Raw genomic sequence first — 19,399 nt, 5'->3', positions numbered from 1 at the left:
CCACACATGGGCAAAGCTAAATGCACTATATTACCTAGGTAACTTGATGTGATCCTGGATTGGATAATAAACTAGACTGACTTTTCCATGGAAGGCACTTCTTGCTCTTCACCATCCTGTGTGCTTGCCTCTTTATTAGCTCTCCCATTAACCCTTAAAGTTGTTCCCAATTAACCTTTACATCCCTGCAGCTTTCAGGCTTGCTTAGGTGTCTCTGGGAATCCAAGTCAATTGATGGTGCAACACTCTGCCCTAAACTTTGAGTTCTTCCCAGCTCTCAAGTCCCTTTGTTCTCATGAGATGGCATTGCACTCTGTCCAGTTCTGATTCTCCTGGTTAAGGGGTAGAGCATCCACAAATTTTTTTCAAAACCATGTGAACTGTATGCATCTGTACAATGTCCTGCTGTTCATTTGCTCATCTCCCTTGAGCCATAACCATAATTATGACATAGGGATGACATAATAAACCATCAGCACACACATTTACATGAGTATAAATGTGATATGTGTGTGATGTCATTGCATTATGGTGATTATCCAAAATACAATAATATTGAAAAATGCACAATAAGAATGTAAAAAGGAATTTTACCTCCACACCCTTATCAAAGATACTCATTGAGCATTTTATGTTCAATATCTCTTTGCTTTTGATCTGGAAAGTATGATTTATTTTTAGACATTAATCAAGAATTGAAGACATTATATCTGTGCTCTGTGGACATTTTTGCATTAAACTCTTTACCTTTCTTGAACTAAAACTATTCTAACATTGGGATTATGGATGGAGTTCTTGGAAGTGCTCACTGAGATGGGATGAAGCCCTGGGTTTCTCTGCACCAAACATAAATTCCTTCATGCATTTAATATATTTAAATATGCATGAACAGATCATTCATAGATTTCACATGAAATTGAAAACTGGACACAACTGTGAGTGTTTTAGGTAAGAATTAGGACATGTTCATCTCAGAGCTCTTCTCACAATCCTTGCTCCCACTCTCAAGACTGGACGCTGCTCTGACATCTACCACAAAAGAGCACTGTAAAGTCTTTTGTACTCTATACAGATACCACATGACAGGAACTCATTTATCCATGGATTTTAAATTCCATGTGTTGTATTACCCGTATTTTTTCATGTTATTGTAGATCTATTCCCAACACTGAAATCTACTGTGTGAATGTCAGACCACTGTTTTAATCATCCTCTGCAGGTGGGCATGTGAGTTCTTTTCAGTTTGGTTCTTAGGAAGAGTGGAGGAACACATCAATTCTCCAGTGCATTTAGGTGACGCACAGATTTCCACAGCATGTAGCAGAGTAGTGAGGTTGCTGTGTTGTTCAAATCTCTTCAGTTTTCAGTGATACTGCCAAGTAGTTTTGCAAAATGTTTATCAGTTTTCACGCTTGATAGAAGCACATGTTTTCTGGTGTTCTCCTATCCTCACCAAGACTTGGTATATCAGTTTTTGACCTCTCAATTGCTTTCTGAAAATGTAAGACTTTATTTGCATTTCTCTGCTTTCTAAGAAAGCTGAATTTTTCACATAGGTTTTAGTAATTTAATTAATTCTTTTATAAAAGTTTGCTCTATTTTGCCCTTAAGTCCCAATGTTTTATCTGTCTCATGATATATATAATTTCTTTATATATTAGGCAGAAGCGTTTACCTTGTTTAGTCAATCTGTTTTTTTCTGTCACCATCTTTAAATGAGAATTTATTCATTTTAATAAAACCTCATTTTCATTTCTTTCTATATTTTAAATTCCTTTTATTCATTCAAAAACTATTTCATTATTTCAAGACCACAGAGATTTTCCTCTTCATTAGCTTCTAAAGATATTACAATTTATACTTAAAGTGATTTGGAGATACATTCAGAATTTATTGGATGAGGACCTAAGGATTTAATATTTCCCTATATGGTCACAAGATTTAATTTATTCTAAACATGCTGTCTAACACTTTCTTTTCATTTTCTTTCTTTGTTTCCTCCTCACACAAGGTTATGTCCAATCACCCTCCGAGCTGGTTCTTCTGTGAAAACTGTGTGCCACTCTTTCTCTTTCTTCCTGCAACTTTCAGATTTTAGCAACTCTGCAACACCAAACAACCAGTTACATTCATGTCAAGAAACTTTGGGAGGATTTTTACTTATGAGGTAAAAAATTTCAATATTTTATTTTATATTTTTATATTTTTAAGTATTGACAATTGAGGATTAAGTTATACAGTGTGATGGTTTGATATACATAAATATTGTGTAAGTATTTTCAAGCAATTTAATTAACTCATCTGCTACAGTTTGAATGCCTCCAGAATTCATCTTGAAACATTCCCGAGGATAATTGTATTGAGTGGGGGTCATGAAAATGAATAGTATGAGAATGAAATAAAAGAAGTTTGAGGGGGGAAGAGGGGGTGGTGAGCAAAGGGAGAAGTACCAAAACAAGTAACCAAATCATGATACATACATATATGCATATACCACAGAAAATTCCACTTCATATATATCTATAAAATACCATGATAAAAAATGTAAATAAATGGAAGACCCATAGTGCAGAGAAAGGGGAAGAAGGCAAAGAGGAAATACTGGGAACTAAAATGGAGCAAAAAATATTCCATACATGTGTGATTATATCATGATGAATTCTACTATTAGATATAACTGCAATGCTCTATTTAAAATATAGGAAAGAGTGAGGGTCTTTGGAGGAGGTGAGATAATGAGGGATCCAGCTTTGAAAACAGGATTAAAGTACCTTTATGAGGAGAGCTTTTGCCTTTCCGCCATGGGAGGGCACAGCATTCAGGTGCTGTCTGGAAGCAAAGACTGGACCTTCTGCTGGTGCCTGGTTCTTGAATCCCCAGCCTCCACAATTGTGAAAACTAAATGGATGATCTTCATTAAGTACTTCATTCAGTAGGTACTCTAAGGTGTTTTTAAATCAAAACCATCCATCCCCATATTGCTACACGTGCATTGCATTCATCTTGTAACTGAAAGCTCATGCCTTTCGATCACCATACCAGCATCCCCGTCACCTTCAAGTCCTTGGTAATAGCTATCAGCCTGGTTTCTTTTAGAGCAACACTTTTTGCCACACATGTGACTGGGGACTGTGAGTTTCTGTCTTCCGTATTTCACTACGATGCTGTGCACAATGTTCTTTAATACTCCATCAGTGGCAGGGTTTTTTATGTGACTGAATCATCTTTCTTAGCATATGTACCATGATTCCATTATCATTGTATCTGTTAACGGATATTTACTTGGCTTCCATGTCTCCACTTCTGTGCATAGTGCCACAAGGAATGTTCAGGTTCAACTGTCTTTTAAGTATTCCTTTGCATATACATGTACCAAGAAGTAAGATTTCTGCTTGGAAGTTCTAACCATTTGTTTCAACAATGACTGCTGCATAGGGTTTGTACTAATATTACTGTATTTAAAGAGAATATTGCACTCTGGTGGGAGAAAATTCCACAAGGGCCTCTTATATTTTACACATCTTGCAGCGGCTTCTATTGTAGAAAATTTACAGGGGTTTAAAAATTAAAAAAAAAAAAACAGCCTTGAGGGATACCAGTTTGTCACTCTCAAGAAATATAAAGCTAACATCAGTTGAATAAAGATTATGTCTCCCTTTGAATCAAGTGTTGGCAAGGAATTCATTGTAGTAGACCTGAAAGCATTGAGAATTCTTACTTTTTTGTCATACTGGGAATGGAATCCAATGGTGGCCTAAACCTGAGACCCACCAGCAACCCTTTTGAGAAAGATTCTTGTTTCTGAGACTGGTCTTGAACTTACCTGCCTCAGGCTCCTAGTAGCCTGGTTTACAGGTGTTTTCCATCATGCCCAACTGAGGATTCTTAACCTTCAGCTTCCTCAGTGATGCTGCAATTGTTTTTGCATAAAGATGTCAGTTGCACCCCTTTGCAGCTTTCTTGGGTCACTTCTGGTGATAAGGGCACACATCCAAGTGGTAAGCTTTAGCTTGCATCTGTGCAGTAAACAGCAACATATTTTCCCACGGACCCAATCATCTCAAACCTTCCTCCAGTACACATTCAACTAAGTGGCTAACTTGTTGGCCTGCATAAAGGGAAAATCCTGAGACTTGACTTGTCTTGTGTCTCTGTTGCTTAGGATGGGTGCCGAGAGGATTGTTGCTTTCTGTAAGAAGACATGTTCCTTACAGACATTGTTGTGGCTATAAGTAGGTTCCATGGGACAAGTGGCGTATTATCACACCCAAGTCAGATACGAGGAGTAATGCCCCTCCCCCTCTTGGACATGTTAATGGGTCTGTTGTGTGAGAGGAAGGACTGAAAAGGGCAGTAAAAAGTGCTTTAGGCTTAGTAATATTCCATGTACACACAAAGAAACAACATGTATTCCATTTGATTACAATTTAAAAAAAAGTGCATTAGGTGTGTTCTCCAGTCTCCCTGGCATTAAAAGAAAAGAAAAGAATAACTCAGAGCTGATGTGACATTTTGAGATAACCAGAAGCACTACAAAGCTGGGTGGATATACTCAGAGCAGTAAACAGGCTGCTGAAAACTAAAACACTATGTGACTTTGGAGCTCTTTCTGGTAGCAGGCAGTGGTTCATTCTGTCTGCATCCTAACCCTCTCTCCACATACTTTCTGTATCTACAGCTCCATGTTGAATCTGTTTGGAGATTTTGAGGTGTGGGGGAAACTCAATTCTTATACTGTTGTTGCATACCAGTGCTGATGTCACCATTTGATATAGTACCCTGGATTTAAGTGACACTTCGGGCAAGCATGGATGAAAACATAAAGGGCAGTTGAGTGAAGCAGGGCTGCAGAAATGTAGAAAGACAAAGTATCTCATGCTAATTGCCCTTTGAGTTCAGGTAAAAAGATAATGCACACCTTAGGGAGAGAAATGAAAGACATTAAGACCTCCCCATTGCACTATCCCTACCCTGTCCACACAACAATGGCAACCTCCTGTAGCTCTTGACATCATCCTGCTGAGGGCCAAGTGTAGTTCTCCTATAGTGCCTGACTTAGCACTGTAAGTTAAACTACTTAGGCTGGGTTTAAAATGAGAGAGAACAGGGGCATATGAGCTCATGGGATAGGACTTTTGCAGTCTCTACAGTGAAGGCAGGAGGACACATAGGAGGGGATGTGGGACTCTTTGGACTACTTCAATATCCTATTGTGTTTGTACATCTGAATCTATGGTAGAAATTGGTGGTTTACAGGTTCTTTTCCTTCCCTGATCCACAAGTTCTGGAGATTTCAGTTTCAGAGGTCAGCAGGTAGAGGATTTTTCGTGAGGAACTCCACTGACTTGTTTTCAGAATGGGGGATCACTGTGGATCCAGAATGCCACCTACCTCTCATGTTCAGCATTTACTATGTATGTGGTGCTTTTTGTTGTAAAGCCAGACCAGACCCATGCTTACTGTGTTGGATGTAATCAACACTCTTCTGAGAGGGGAAAGTTAATGAAATGCAAAGTGATGGAGAATACTGTTTTCCAACTGAACGTTACAGGAACACAATGATCTGAATATTTCTTATGGTCACTTCCCTTAGTAGTCAATAAAAACATGATGATGGCTTCAAGGGTAACCTCTGGCAAATGATGGCAACCTCCAACTAAAGTGCTCCTTGGGTTGTGGTTTGTACATGTAGCTTCCTGGCACAGTAATAGATATACTGAATTGAATGTCTTATTTTGCTACTGAACTCATGACAAACTGAAATTAGAGGTTATCTAATTTTGACCCAATCTAAGAAGAGAATTGGTGGGAATCTATATCAACTATATAACAGGTGTGAGAACCCAATCTGCCCATTTCCATGCCACGTTTTTCTTTTCCCTAAAAACAACTTACCAATCTGAGTGGCATCCAAGGCACAAGGTAGTTGGTGGGACTCAAAACTAGTTGTTTTATTAACCATTCTTTCCCATTTTTTACCTGATTCTTGTGGACAAATTATCTAGGAGAACTCATGGTTACACAAAATAAAGGTAAAATAATAGTTTAGGAATGGGACACACAGAGGTCATGGAAGTAGAGGAAAAAAAAAACAAAATATGGGAATGAACAACTTAAAACTCAAGAGCTATGGGGAAAGAAAAAGCATTCAGAAAGACCTTTTGTCTTTCTGAATCAAACCTGAGGAGACCCAAGAAGTGTGAAAGAATAAAGCTGGGCATGATAGTGATATTATCCATTAAGTCTGATGCAGTTTGGGGGCACCATCCATGAGCAGCAAATAAAACAAGGTTTGATTGAACTATCAGACACAGAAGTCTGGCTCTCAGAAACTGACTGTCAAGATAGATTGTTACAGATGGCCTGCAGTGTGTGGTTTCTGCGCTGTGGTTCACCTCCAGAATTTGCAGACCCTGCTATGATGACCCAGTCAAGCAGAATGGCTTGTTTAACTCCACCCATCCTGTGTCCCATGGAAGAAGCTGGTCCCCCTTTTATCTGTACCACTATGAATAAACCACGCATGGTCACCTCCATATTATTTGAGCCAGATCTTAGCATGGCTCAATCTGTCACACCCCTTGATTCAATAATGGTCTCCTGTGTTATTTTCCATTAAATAAATTCCTTAGCAATTTATTTAGAGTCAGCCCATCTCTCCAATAGATATCCTTTCTCTTGCCCATGCAAGATTTACAGTGAGAGTGGAGTAGGACTGTAGGTTCATTTGCTTTTGATCCTCACAAAACCCTTAACAATCCTTTTGTATGATTTGTTACTTTGTGAATTAACTGGAATTTTAATGATGACTGTGCAAGTTCTGCCAAGCTTATGCATGATGCCAGTTACTTCACATGATATCTTTTATTTCTGAGGACTCAGCATTCATGCTGTACTTGGTCTGGATGGATTCTGAAACACTGATCCATGTCCTGCTTCCTGTGTAAACCTGGAGTCCTCCTTTCCTACAAACTATAATTTAGTCTGTTTATGCATATTTGGATAAATCAGAGACAAATCACAAAAGAGACATGACACATCCCCCACCATTGCCTTTCCTCATCATCTCCCCATGGTCACAGAGCTATTCTGTTGATATAGAGAGATCCCAAAGTGGGTCTCAAAAGAGACCAGATCATCTTTCTTCTAGAGAATGTGTGGTTCAGGTAGGGCTCCTAGTGAGGACTACTATTGGTGCCTTTGCCTATTAATCAGTATGTGAGGTGGATGGGTGCATAAGTAATCCTGTAGCCCTGAAGGGAAACTAAATGGAGGTCATAACCCTTAGGGAGCAGACTACCAGGACTACATTTTACCAGTCACCTTCTGAGTTTGGACACTTAAGGTCCGTTTAGGTTGTAGTGTGGAGCAGCATGTGCCACTGCAGCACAGGTCACATGAGAATGCTGCTGTCGTGGCATCAGAGACATGCAACCTATGTTACAGTCATCAGCTTGCTGTGGTTGTGAGAAACTTTGCCCTTTCTCAGGAAATCACCACCAGCCATGATCTCTTGAATATCCTGCATAGGTAAGTCTTTCTCATTTTGAATTCCTCAACATGGCAAACAGATAAATGATTCAAATCTATGTTCTTGCGAAACAATGACAAACTTCATAGACAAATGTTATTGAGAATGCTATGTGAGATTACTCTATGATCGTGTTCAACCACAGAAACCTCAAAAAACCTAATGGTTACTATAAACACTGTCAAAAGGTGATTTTCTGTGCAACACAATCATTGTTCTCAAACTTTCATTGTTTTACATGACCAAAATAGCTCAATAAGAACATCAAATTCTCCAAATCAAAGCAATTCTGTCACATCACTGGAGTTTTTTCTGTTTAGTACTTTTACTATGATCTGGAGTGTTGTGTCCCAATGAATGTCCTGTGTTAAAACTTCATTTTTCTATGTGACAGTATTAACATGTGGGGCTTAGTAAAATGTGATTATGCCTGGGAGCTCCATCATCAGGTGTTTAATTAGAACCTTGTGAAGGAAGTTGAAAGAGATCCCTGCTCCTTCTGTTTTATGGGAATGCAGTAAGATGGTCCATCTGTGGGGCATAGGGTCCTCACTAAATGTTGAGTCAGATGTGCCTTAATATTAGACTCTCCCGATACCAGATATGTTACAAATGAATTTCTGCTCATCCAGTCGAAGGTATTTTGTTTTAGCAGCCTGAACAGACTAAAACACTTTCTTACGTACCCTTGTTTATTTCTGGATATTTATGTCCACTGACCACCCAGTGTATCCATCAATCCACATATTTCACAAGGTTATCTACCCTCAATTTAGGGCTCCCTTTACCACTCTTAAACCTGCTGAACTTGAACACCTAATTACTGGGAGGATGGTGGAAGGGAGCTAGGCAGCAATTCCCAACGTTCTGACAGCGCAGAAAGGAGGCATTGAAGAAAATCAGAATCAAGAGAACTTTACTGCAAGTTTATATCTGGATTGGAGGAAATATGGAGTACAATATCAACAAGTCTTTGTTTCTCATAAGGTTAAACAGTATGAGACTTGGCTCTGGTATGATTTCAGTAAATAGGACTCAGTGGCACTCTCAGAGTGGTGGTGGTATTGGGAACAACAGAGGTCATACACAGACTTAAATATGAATATCAGGGTATTTGTCCCACCAGGGTTCTTAAGTAAAACAAGGTAACAAAGTAGCCCCTAGCCTAAAAAAGAAGTGACAGTCATCCTAGTACATGGGTAGGCAAGCATGCAATATGAAAAACAAGAGAACAAACCATCCCAAATAGTCATCATGCTGAAACAACTGACATCATCAACACTACAGTGAAGGAATTGTCACAGAAAGAATTTAGAAAGTTCAGACTTAAAATGTTCATTGAACCAAAAAATGATGCTAGCAGTGAAATTAAAGAGAAAATAAAGGAAGTGAAAAAATCACTTCAATAAAGAGACAGATTCTGAGAAAGAACTAAACAGGAATTCTGGAAATAAAACTCAATGAACAAAATTAAATATTCAAATTGAAAGCATCACCAATACATTAGACCACGTTGAAGATAGATTTTTTTGGGGCCTCAAATCTTGAAAATAAAGTTGACCATAAGAAAATATGTTGACAGAGTATGACCAGACTATTCAAGAAACCTGAGATACAATCAAGAGACCATGTTTAAGAATCATTGGGATAGATGAAGGTTCTGCAATATAAGCTGAGAGGATGGACAACTTTTTAATATAGTAATATCAGAAAAAATGTTCAAACCTTAAAAATGGGATAGAATAATGAAATGAAATGGGCATACAGGACTCCAAATATACAAAATCACAAGAAATCCTCCCCAAGATGTATTATAATGGCAATACCTAACATACAGAATAAGGATAGAATTTTAAAAATTGCAAGAGAAAAATGATTCATCACATTTACAGGAAAATGAGACTGGATTTCATGTGATTTATTAACACAGATTCTAAAATCCAGGAGGGATTGGAATAATAAACATCAAGTTCTGAAAGAAATTGTATGCCAACCAAGAAATATTAGACCAGCAGGATTGAATATGAAATAAAAACCTTCTATGACAAACAGAAGCTAAAGGAATTCATGAGTAGAAAGTCTGCACTACAAAATATACTCAATGAAACATTTCATAAAATATGAAAAATAAAAATGGAAACAGATGGAGGAATTATCTTAGAAAATAGTCAACTAAAGAAGAATAAAGTCCAATTTAAACATTAGAATTAAATCAAAATGGCAGGAAATAAAAATAATCTCCCCATAATAACAGTGAATGTATATGGTGTAAACTCCTTAATGAAAATACATTAGTTGACCGATTGGATTTAAAACAAGATCCAGCAATATGGTGTCTGCCAGAAATTCACATTATAAGCAAAGAAAATCATACAATAAATGAAGGTGAAAGAATAGGAAGACATAACATGCAAATAGTAATTATAAAGATTTGTAGGGGTGGCAATTCTCCTGTAAGACAGTGAATTTCAAGTCAAAATTGATCAGAAGAGGCAAAGAAATTCACATCTTCTGCTTTAGGGAATCATACCACAAGATATAATGGTTCTAAATATTTATGCCCCCAAATACAAAGCATCCACAAACATAAAACAAACCCATCTCAATATTAAGAATCAGACCATAATACAATAATGCTGGGAGACATAAACAGCTCTCTCACCACTGGATATGTTATCCAGAAATAAGTAAAGATACTTCTACCATAGTAGAAAATGGCATATCATTGCATTGGAAAAAATTCCAAACACTAAGCAGAATCTAGAGATCCCTATGTGAGACAATGTAGACTGGGGAGCAGTGTGAAATCTGGAGCCATAACACAGGCAGACAAGGAGAGTCAGTGTGAGCATGTGCAGCAGGCAAGAGACTGAAAAGTAGCAAGGTTCCTAGGGAATTAGACAATGGAGCAATTAGATTCCCTTTCCAAATTCAGGGGACAGAATCACTTTTCCTAAGTAAAATGATGGCATTTTGAATTTTAAAACAATATCTAAATGAAGAATTAACTGGGTATTCTCCAATTTAGAGGGGAGAAATTATGTGGGTTAAAAAATATTTACTGTATTATGCTCTCTTTAGATTTACATCTTCAACTTTACTCTTGAGTACCACTAAAATTCATTAAAAATTCTCTCAAACCCCCATGCTGTCCACAAAAGCAACACATCCTGAACTTGGAATGTTGAATCACATATTTTTTACTCAATAACATGGAAGTAGACAAATATAGGATTTGCATGTGGAGATTCTGAACCCTGAGACATTGTGTGTGGGAAGAAGTAATCCCTTGCAGAGTAGTGTACACCTGGGAGGTTTCTAGTCTTTTAAAATCTCAATTTTTCATTTGTCCTAAATAGCAGATATGTGCAAACTGTACTGGGTAAACATTCATAAATATGATATACACTCAGGATATATGGAATCTGATTATGCATCAATATTATTATGTTTGTAACACTCACAATTCCCTCATTAAAGAATGTAACTTATTTAAGAAAACTCTCTCATTTGAATTTTCAGTGGTCTAAAAATGGGAATACAAGAAAAACAATTCCACTGTATTATCCTGACATGAGGGCATAAGCCTCTGAAGTAATCTATTTCCAAGAGACTGAAATAAGTTGGGAAGGTTTAATGTTGGAACAAAATAGTATTTCATTCATTGAAATTCATGTTAAAAATTAAAACACATCAAACTTTATTAGCTAAAAAATTTAGAGACTAAATGAAGGATGTTAAAATCCACCACATGCGGCCTTGTGAAAATTCAGATCAACAGCTCTGAGGAAACACTCATTTTCTTCTCCCTTAAGGATGTTGCAGTTCTGCATTCCCCATTTTTAATGAATGAGGCTATAATGCTATGAAGTGTCAAGCTGAAATATTAACAACTTTTCCAAAAAGTATTTTCAAATTTTCAAGGAGACAGATGAAGTTTGTCAAATTTGTCTAACATCAAATAATATTGAGGACTTCAAACATACCCCACTATGAATATTTATGAATATTTTCATGAACTGGACAGTTCCTTTCTCCTTAAGGATTGATAGGTAAAATGTTTCATTTCACATACTCTGAAATTCTTTTCTCAATTTTATGATGAAGAATGATGCCCTGAAATCAAGCTTCTGAATGGTCTGTATCCTATCATAATTCAAACACAAAGCATGTCCACCAATGGATGTTCTTCATATATTTTATACTTTAACATAATTGGTCATGAAAATGAATAATAACAATGCCACTTTACTATGCAATGGCCTCTGCAACCTGTGATGCAACAAACTGACCTTGAGTGTTCATGTACTCACGAGGAAAGAAGATGTAGCCAAGCCAAAATTGAGTGTGAAATTAATCTCTAATACATACACTTTGAAATAGCAGATATTGCGCAGTCAAAAACAGTATCTATTGAATATAATTATATAGACAAACTTGTCTGCTTCTTTGAAACAGACAAAATCATGCAATTTTTAGGACTTTACATTCTTCTCTATCATGCTCTAGATAAACATAAGATAAGAAATTATCAGTGCCTTAGTCACTTCCATCATACCACTCTCCTTGTGTGTTGACATTTTCTGCTTGATGAAATAATTCCACACATTTTTTTCTACGTAGAAAGTTATTTTCCCTGTGAACCTACTGGCAATCTCTTCTGTTGATATTTTGCAAGACCTTTTCACCTGCATTTCCTGTATGGAGATGTCTAGTACGATTTCTGTGACATTGTGTGAGATAGGAAAATGAAGCTTTTCTTTTCGCAGAAGGTTTACACTCTCAAATTTTCTCCCTAGTATACACTGTCTGATATCAATTAAGGTAGGACCATTGATTGAAGGATTTTTCACATTAGTGAAATTTTAGGATGTGATTCTAGTTCACATTCTTTAATGATCCCTAAAGTGAAATGTGAGGGGAAATGTTTTGCCACAATCTTCACATTTGTAGGGTTTCACATCCGTATGGATTCCCTGATGCACAACAAGAAGTGAGGAATGAGTAAAGGCCTTTCCACAATGTTCACATTTGTAAGGTTTCTATCCAGTATGAATTCTGTGACACACAAAAAGATGTGAGGCACACATAGAAGACTTTTAATAATGTTCACGTTTTTAGGGTTTTTCTCTATCATGACTCCTCTGATGCCTCAGAAGTCTTAAGGAAGAAATGAAGGCTTGGCCACACTCTTTGCATTTGTAGGGTTTCTCTCCAGTATGAATTCTCTGATGAATAACAAGTTGTGAAGAATAAGTAAAGGCCTTTCCACAATGTTCACATTTGTAAGGTTTCTCCCCTGTATGTATTCTGTGATGCACATAAAGGCTTGAGGGAAAAGTGAAGGCTTTGCCACACTCTTTACAATTGTAAGGTTTCTCTCCAGTATGGATTCTCTTATGCCCAAGAAATCCTGAGGAAGACATGAAGGCTTTGCCACACTCTGTACATTGATAGGGTTTCTCTCCAGTATGGATTTTCTGATGTCTAAGAAGTACTGAGGAAGAAACATAGGCTTTGCCACAGTCTTTACAATTGTAGGGTTTCTCTCCAGTATGGATTCTCTTATGCTGAAGAAGACCTGAGGAATAAATAAAAGCTTTGCCACAGTCTTTACATTTGTAGGGCTTTTTACTGGTATGGATTCTCTGATGAGTAACAAGTTGTGAGGAATAAATAAAGGCCTTTCCACAATGTTCACATTTGTGAGGTTTCTCTCCTGTATGTATTCTGTGATGCATATAAAGGCTTGAGGGAAAAGTGAAGGCTTTGCCACACTCTTTACAATTGTAAGGTTTCTCTCCAGTATGGATTCTCTTATGCCCAAGAAATCCTGAGGAAGACATGAAGGCTTTGCCACACTCTGTACATTGATAGGGTTTCTCTCCAGTATGGATTCTCTGATGTCTAAGAAGTACTGAGGAAGAAACATAGGCTTTGCCACACTCTTTACAATTGTAGGGTTTCTCTCCAGTATGGATTCTCTGATGTCTAAGAAGTACTGAGGAAGAAACAAAGGCTTTGCCACACTCTTTACAATTGTAGGGTTTCTCTCCAGTATGGATTCTCTGATGCTGAAGAAGACCTGAGGAAGAGACAAAGGCTTTGCCACACTCTTTACAATTGTAGGGTTTCTCTCCAGTATGGATTCTCTGATGCTGAAGAAGACCTGAGGAAGAGACAAAGGCTTTGCCACACTCTTTACAATTGTAGGGTTTCTCTCCAGTATGGATTCTCTTATGCCCAAGAAGTCTCCAGGAAGAAATAAAAGCTTTGCCACAGTCTTTGCATTTGTAGGGCTTTTCACTGGTATGGATTCTCCGATGAATAACAAGTTGTGAGAAATAAATAAAGGCCTTTCCACAATGTTCACATTTGTGAGGTTTCTCTCCTGTATGTATTATATAATGTATATAAAGGCTTGAGGGAAAAGTGAAGGCTTTGCCACACTCTTTACATTTGTAGGGTTTCTCTCCAGTATGGATTCTCTGATGAATATAAAATTTTGAGGAATAAATAAAGGCCTTTCCACAGTGTTCACATTTGTAAGGTTTCTCTCCTGTATGTGTTCTATGATGCACATAAAGACTTGAGGAAGCAGTGAAGACTTTGCCACACTCTTTACATTTGTAGGGTTTCTCCCCAGTATGCATTCTCTTATGCCTAACAAGTCCTGAGGAAGACATGAAAGCTTTTCCACACTCTTTACATTTGTAGGGTTTCTCCCCAGTATGCATTCTCTTATGCCCAACAAGTCCTGGGGAAGACATGAAGGCTTTTCCGCACTCTTTACATTTGTAAGGTTTCTCCCCAGTATGGATTTTTTTATGTACCACAAGATGTGAGGAACTAGAAAAGGATTTTTCACAATCTTCAACTTTATGACGTTTCTCTCCATTGTGTATTTCCTGCTGTTGTTCAAGATTTGAATATAGAGTAAACGATTCATCAAATTCCCTGATTTTGCATGACTGTTCTTCAGTGCATATTGTATTATGTCCAACTTGGTTTGATGACTCATCAGAGGATTGTCTATATTTGTCATCTCTATGTCTGCTGGACATTTCTCTAGTATTAATTTTCTCATGCTGCATACACACTGAGGACTGACTAAAGAGTATGCCATATTTCTTACATTCATAAGCCCTCTTTGTAATCTGGACATTTGGATGGGTGAGAGGTTTTGAGCACTGAGCAATTACTGTTTCACATTTTCCCCACTTCTCATGGCTCTCTGTAAAATGAGAGCTCTGAGGTTCAGGGTCATCTGATTCATGGTTAGAGTTTTCCCATGATTTCTTGTGTTGATGAGTTCCCTGCCTAACATAGGTATGCTCACGTTTACTTAGGTTAGATCCCTCAGCAGTAACCCCCCCAGTTTCATCATGGCAGTAAATTTTTTCACCATTACCAAAGAGCTCACATTTTTTAAGCAACATTTTGCTGACACTGGCCATCTGATTTTTATGTAAACCACAGATATTTGAGCAAGGCTGAAGGAAGTGTTGGTGGGGGAATAATATGCATTTGGTACTGGAACTACCACTTGAATCACATTGAGATTTTTTTTCTGCGTTTTGAAATCTTTTGTCTTCAGAAATATTTGAATGACAGTTGAAACCAATTCCATATGTACAATGACTCAGTTGATCCTTTGCATCATGATCTATGTTTCTTTGTTGATTTACTAAATTGTTATTCTGAGTAAAGCAATGTTTCCAAAGTGGACATACATGTTTACTCACAGAAGCACCTGAATCCACATGAATTCCTGTCTCAAAGTCATTTCTTTGGGAAGATGCTTGATGTTCATCTTCTCTCCCAGTTCTGTCAGAGGAAGATGCAGCATAGTGGATAGGTCCATGACAATATTCTCTCTCCTCTTCACACTCACCCTTAATCCCTTGTTTACTGACTTGTAAATTCTCAAGATTCCTAATTTCATATCTTCTATTTCTCAATTTCTGGAATGAATCTTGGATATTCTGCTCTGGTAACCATCCACAAGTGTACAGGAAAACATAAGTAAAATAAACAAAGGTTAGAATTTATCATCCTTACTGAATTCAGGTGAACAGACATACTTTACAAATACAATATACAAAATTCTACCAATCTGAGAATACTAAGAAGATGAAAAAATAAAAATTTTCATTCCTGCATCTCTCCATATATATACAAACTGAAAAGCTCTACATTGAAAGAATTGCCTGTGTGAAACATCCAGACATTGCACTTTCAAGAATACAGTTGGTAACAAGAGCCCAAAAAAGAGTGAAGGATAGTTGCATCCATTTCCTCACCACAGTACCTCCTCCTAAAATCAGCATGGTACAACTAGCAGACTTGCCCCACACCTGTCTTTTTCCTCAGAAGAGACAGAATTCTGCAGAATGGGTCTAAATTTTTGCTTACTTGGAAGCTTTCTGCAAACTATTTCCCTGACCTGGTATGTTAAAAGAAAGTGGGTATATTTTGGAATGTGTTGAATCAGATAAGACTTAAGACAACTGGTTAGAGCAACAGAGAGATACCCACTTGGAGAAGTTGATGCAAACAAAATGAGAAAGGAATTTTGACCAGAAATAGGCACAAATGAAACGGGTCTCAGAGAAGGAATGAAGGAAGAGAGGACAGGGAAATCAAGCTTCTACACTCAGCCGGGGCTAGCCACATGGACAGTTTCTTATCAGCTCCTAGACATGACCGTCTCCAAAATACAGTTCCTCTTGGGTCAACAGTACCTCATATTTATCCCCGTGTTAATAAAAATTATAAATCACTTCTCTCCAGACTGGCTGAAGGAGACAAATTAGAGTTGATTGGTCCCTTTATGAGTCCTATACCTAATAAATTACCTATAAGGACAGATCAAGACCATTAAAACCTCTAGATAATTGACACCATTAAAATCCTCTCCTGGGACCCCTCCCACTTTGGGAGATTTTGTTCCTTTCTTTTTTTCTTCCTTTCTTTCACTTAAGTCCTGTTACTACCCTCTCAGTTCTTGTTACTGTGAATCTCATTGTCACATCAATGTTCACAGCAGCTCAATTCACAAAACCTAAACTATGGAACCAAACTAGGTGCCCTTCAAAAGATGAATGGATAAAAAAAGTGGTATAGATATATGATGGATTATAACTCAGCCTTAAAAAAGAATAAAATTATGGCATTTGCCAGTAAATCGATACAGCTGGAAAATATGCTAAGTGAAATAAGCCAATCCCACAAAAAACAAAAGCAAATATTTTCTATGATATGTGAATGCTAATTAAGAGTGAGGGATACTAGGGAAGAATAGAGGTACTTTAGATTAGGTAGAGGGTATTGAAGGGAGGGGAGGGCATATGCAGATAAGAATGATAGTAGATTCAATCAGACATTATTATCCTATGTTCATCTGTCACTATATGACCAGTAAGATTCTACTTCATGTGTAACCAGAAGAATGAGAAATTATACTGCATTGTTTATGATATATCAAAGTGCATTCTACTGACATGTATAACTATTTAAAGCAAATAATATTCCAAAAACCAGAAATGAATCAAAATGACAGGGAGTAAAACTCATATTTCAATAATAACATTGAATACAAATTAATCAATCAAAAGATATAGGATGCAGATTAGATTAAAAATCAAGGTCGACCAATATGCTATCTCTAACAGACTCACCTGATAAGCAAAGATAACCAAAAACAGAATATAAAAGAATGGGAAACAGCTTATTCACATTATTCTGGTAAATGAGCAGGAGTTTCTACCCTCATATCAGATAAAGTGGACTTCAAATCAAAGTAAATCAGAAGGGATCATGAAGGATTTTTCATGCTACTTAAGGAAATTATACATCAACAACACATAACAATCACAAACAATGGAGTATGTAAATCAAAGAAACCCTTCTCATTTTGATAATCAAATAGACCACAAAAAAATAATACTGGGTGAATTTAACATGTCTCTCTCATCACTAGATACATCCTCTGAACAAAAAATAAACTATGGAATCAATAAATGCAAGTAATAATATAAACTTAATGGACATATATGAAATATTTCCTCCAACAAAGACTGAATACACTTTAATCTCAGCAAAACACAGATCCTTCTCTGCAACAGACTACATCTTAGGCCACACAGCAACTCTAAGTGAATACAAAAAAATAGAGATAATATGTTGCATTCTATGAGATCATAATGAACTGAATATAGTAATCCATAACAAAATTAAAAATAGAAGCTTCTCTGTCACCTGGAGACTAAATAATATGCTATTGAATGACCAATGGATAGAAGAACAAATAAGGGATGAAATAAAAAAATGCTTAAGGGTACATGAGAATACTAATAGAACATTTCAAAAATTCTGGAACACTATGAAGACAGTACAAAGGGGAAAGTGCATTGCATTAATCTCATTAACAGAATAGAAAGTCAAAGAATATATAATATTACATTCCAAAGTCCTAGAAAAAGAACAAATAAACACCAAAAGGAGGAGACAGAAAAAACTTAAAATCAGAGACAAAATAAAATGGAAAAAAAAGGGTACAAAAATTGTCAAAGCAAAAAGTTGGTTCTTTGAAAAAAAAATGAAATTGATAAACCCTTAGCCATGCTAATGAAGAGAAAGAGAGAGAAAACTCACATTAGTAAAATTCATGGTGAAAAAGGAAATATCTCAATGGACACTACTGAAATACAGAAGATAATCAGAAACTATTTTGAAAATTTATACTTGAATAAAATAGAAAATCTTGAAGACACTGACAAATTTTTAGGTACTTATGACCTACCCAAACTGAATCAGGAGGACATACATGTTTTAAACAGATCAATTTTAAGAAGTGAAATAAAAGACACCATCGAAAGCCTACCAATTATGAAAAGTCCAGGAGTGATGAATTCTCAGCCAAGTTCAACAAGACCTTCAAAAACTAACACCAATACTCCTCAAATTATTACATGAAATAGAAAAGGTGGGAACCCTACCAACCTCATTCTATGAAACTTGTATCACCCTGATATCAAATCCAGAAACACATCAAAGAAAGAAAATTTCCCTGATAAACAAAGATGCAAAAATTCTCAGCACAGTTGTGGCAAATCACGTACAAAAACAACAAAAGATAATGCACTATGATCAAGTAGCGTTCAAAGGGATGCAAGTTTGGACCAACATGCGAAAAATCTATAAATGTACTTCATCACATTAATACACTTAGAAAATCATATGATCATCTCAACAGATACAGAAATAGTGTTTGATGGGATAGAGCACCCCTTCATTTTCAAAACACTAGGGACAGTAGAAATATATCTCAACATTGTAAAGCTATCTATACTAAGGCCAAGGCACACATCATTCTAAATGGAAAAAATTTGAAATCATCCTAAGAATTGAAAGGAGACAAAGATGCCCTCTTTCACATCTTTGAACTCTAGCCAAAGCAATTAGACAGAAGAATTTAATCTGAAATTAATAGGAAAAGAAGAACTCAATCTATCACTATATACCCACAACATGATTCTATACTTGGAAGATCCAGAAAATTCCAACCAAAAACATCTAGAACTAGTAAATTCAGCAAAATAGCAGGATAAAAAATTAACACACAAAAATCAAATGATGAATACATCAGTGAGGAATTCACTGAAAAATAAACTAGAAAACTACCCCATTCCCAATAGCCTCAAATAAATAAAATATTTGGGAATCAATCTAAAAAGAGAGGTGAAAGTACTCTACAAAGAAAACTAGAAAAGTCTAAAAAAGAAATTGAGGAATACCTTACAAGAGGCAAAGATCTCCCATGTTCTTGGATAGGCAGAGTTAACATTATCAAAATGGCCATACTAC

The 19,399-nt window shown here is 36.7% G+C and overlaps 1 protein-coding gene across 1 annotated transcript; it reads right to left on the bottom strand.

Annotated features, from left to right (window-relative positions):
- Positions 1-12,573: 12,573 nt before the first annotated feature.
- LOC124967119 (zinc finger protein 420-like) lies at positions 12,574-14,268 on the bottom strand. The gene is made up of 2 exons (XM_047529152.1): positions 12,676-14,268; positions 12,574-12,591 (listed from the first exon to the last, which is right to left on the bottom strand). Exons 1-2 carry the CDS (start codon positions 14,266-14,268, stop codon positions 12,574-12,576), a joined length of 1,611 nt encoding a protein of 536 aa, XP_047385108.1.
- Between the last annotated feature and the right edge of the window lie 5,131 nt (positions 14,269-19,399).

The sequence above is a fragment of the Sciurus carolinensis genome, chromosome 16 (assembly GCF_902686445.1).
Source record: "Sciurus carolinensis chromosome 16, mSciCar1.2, whole genome shotgun sequence".
NCBI lineage: Eukaryota > Metazoa > Chordata > Mammalia > Rodentia > Sciuridae > Sciurus > Sciurus carolinensis.
The sequence above is the reverse complement of the archived record's forward strand: the minus strand, read 5'-3'. Positions and strand labels throughout refer to the sequence as shown.

Bases quoted from the DNA above. Each gene is read 5' to 3' on its own strand.
- LOC124967119 (XM_047529152.1), bottom strand. From the start codon at position 14,268: ATGCATACTGGGGAGAAACCCTACAAATGTAAAGAGTGTGGAAAAGCT.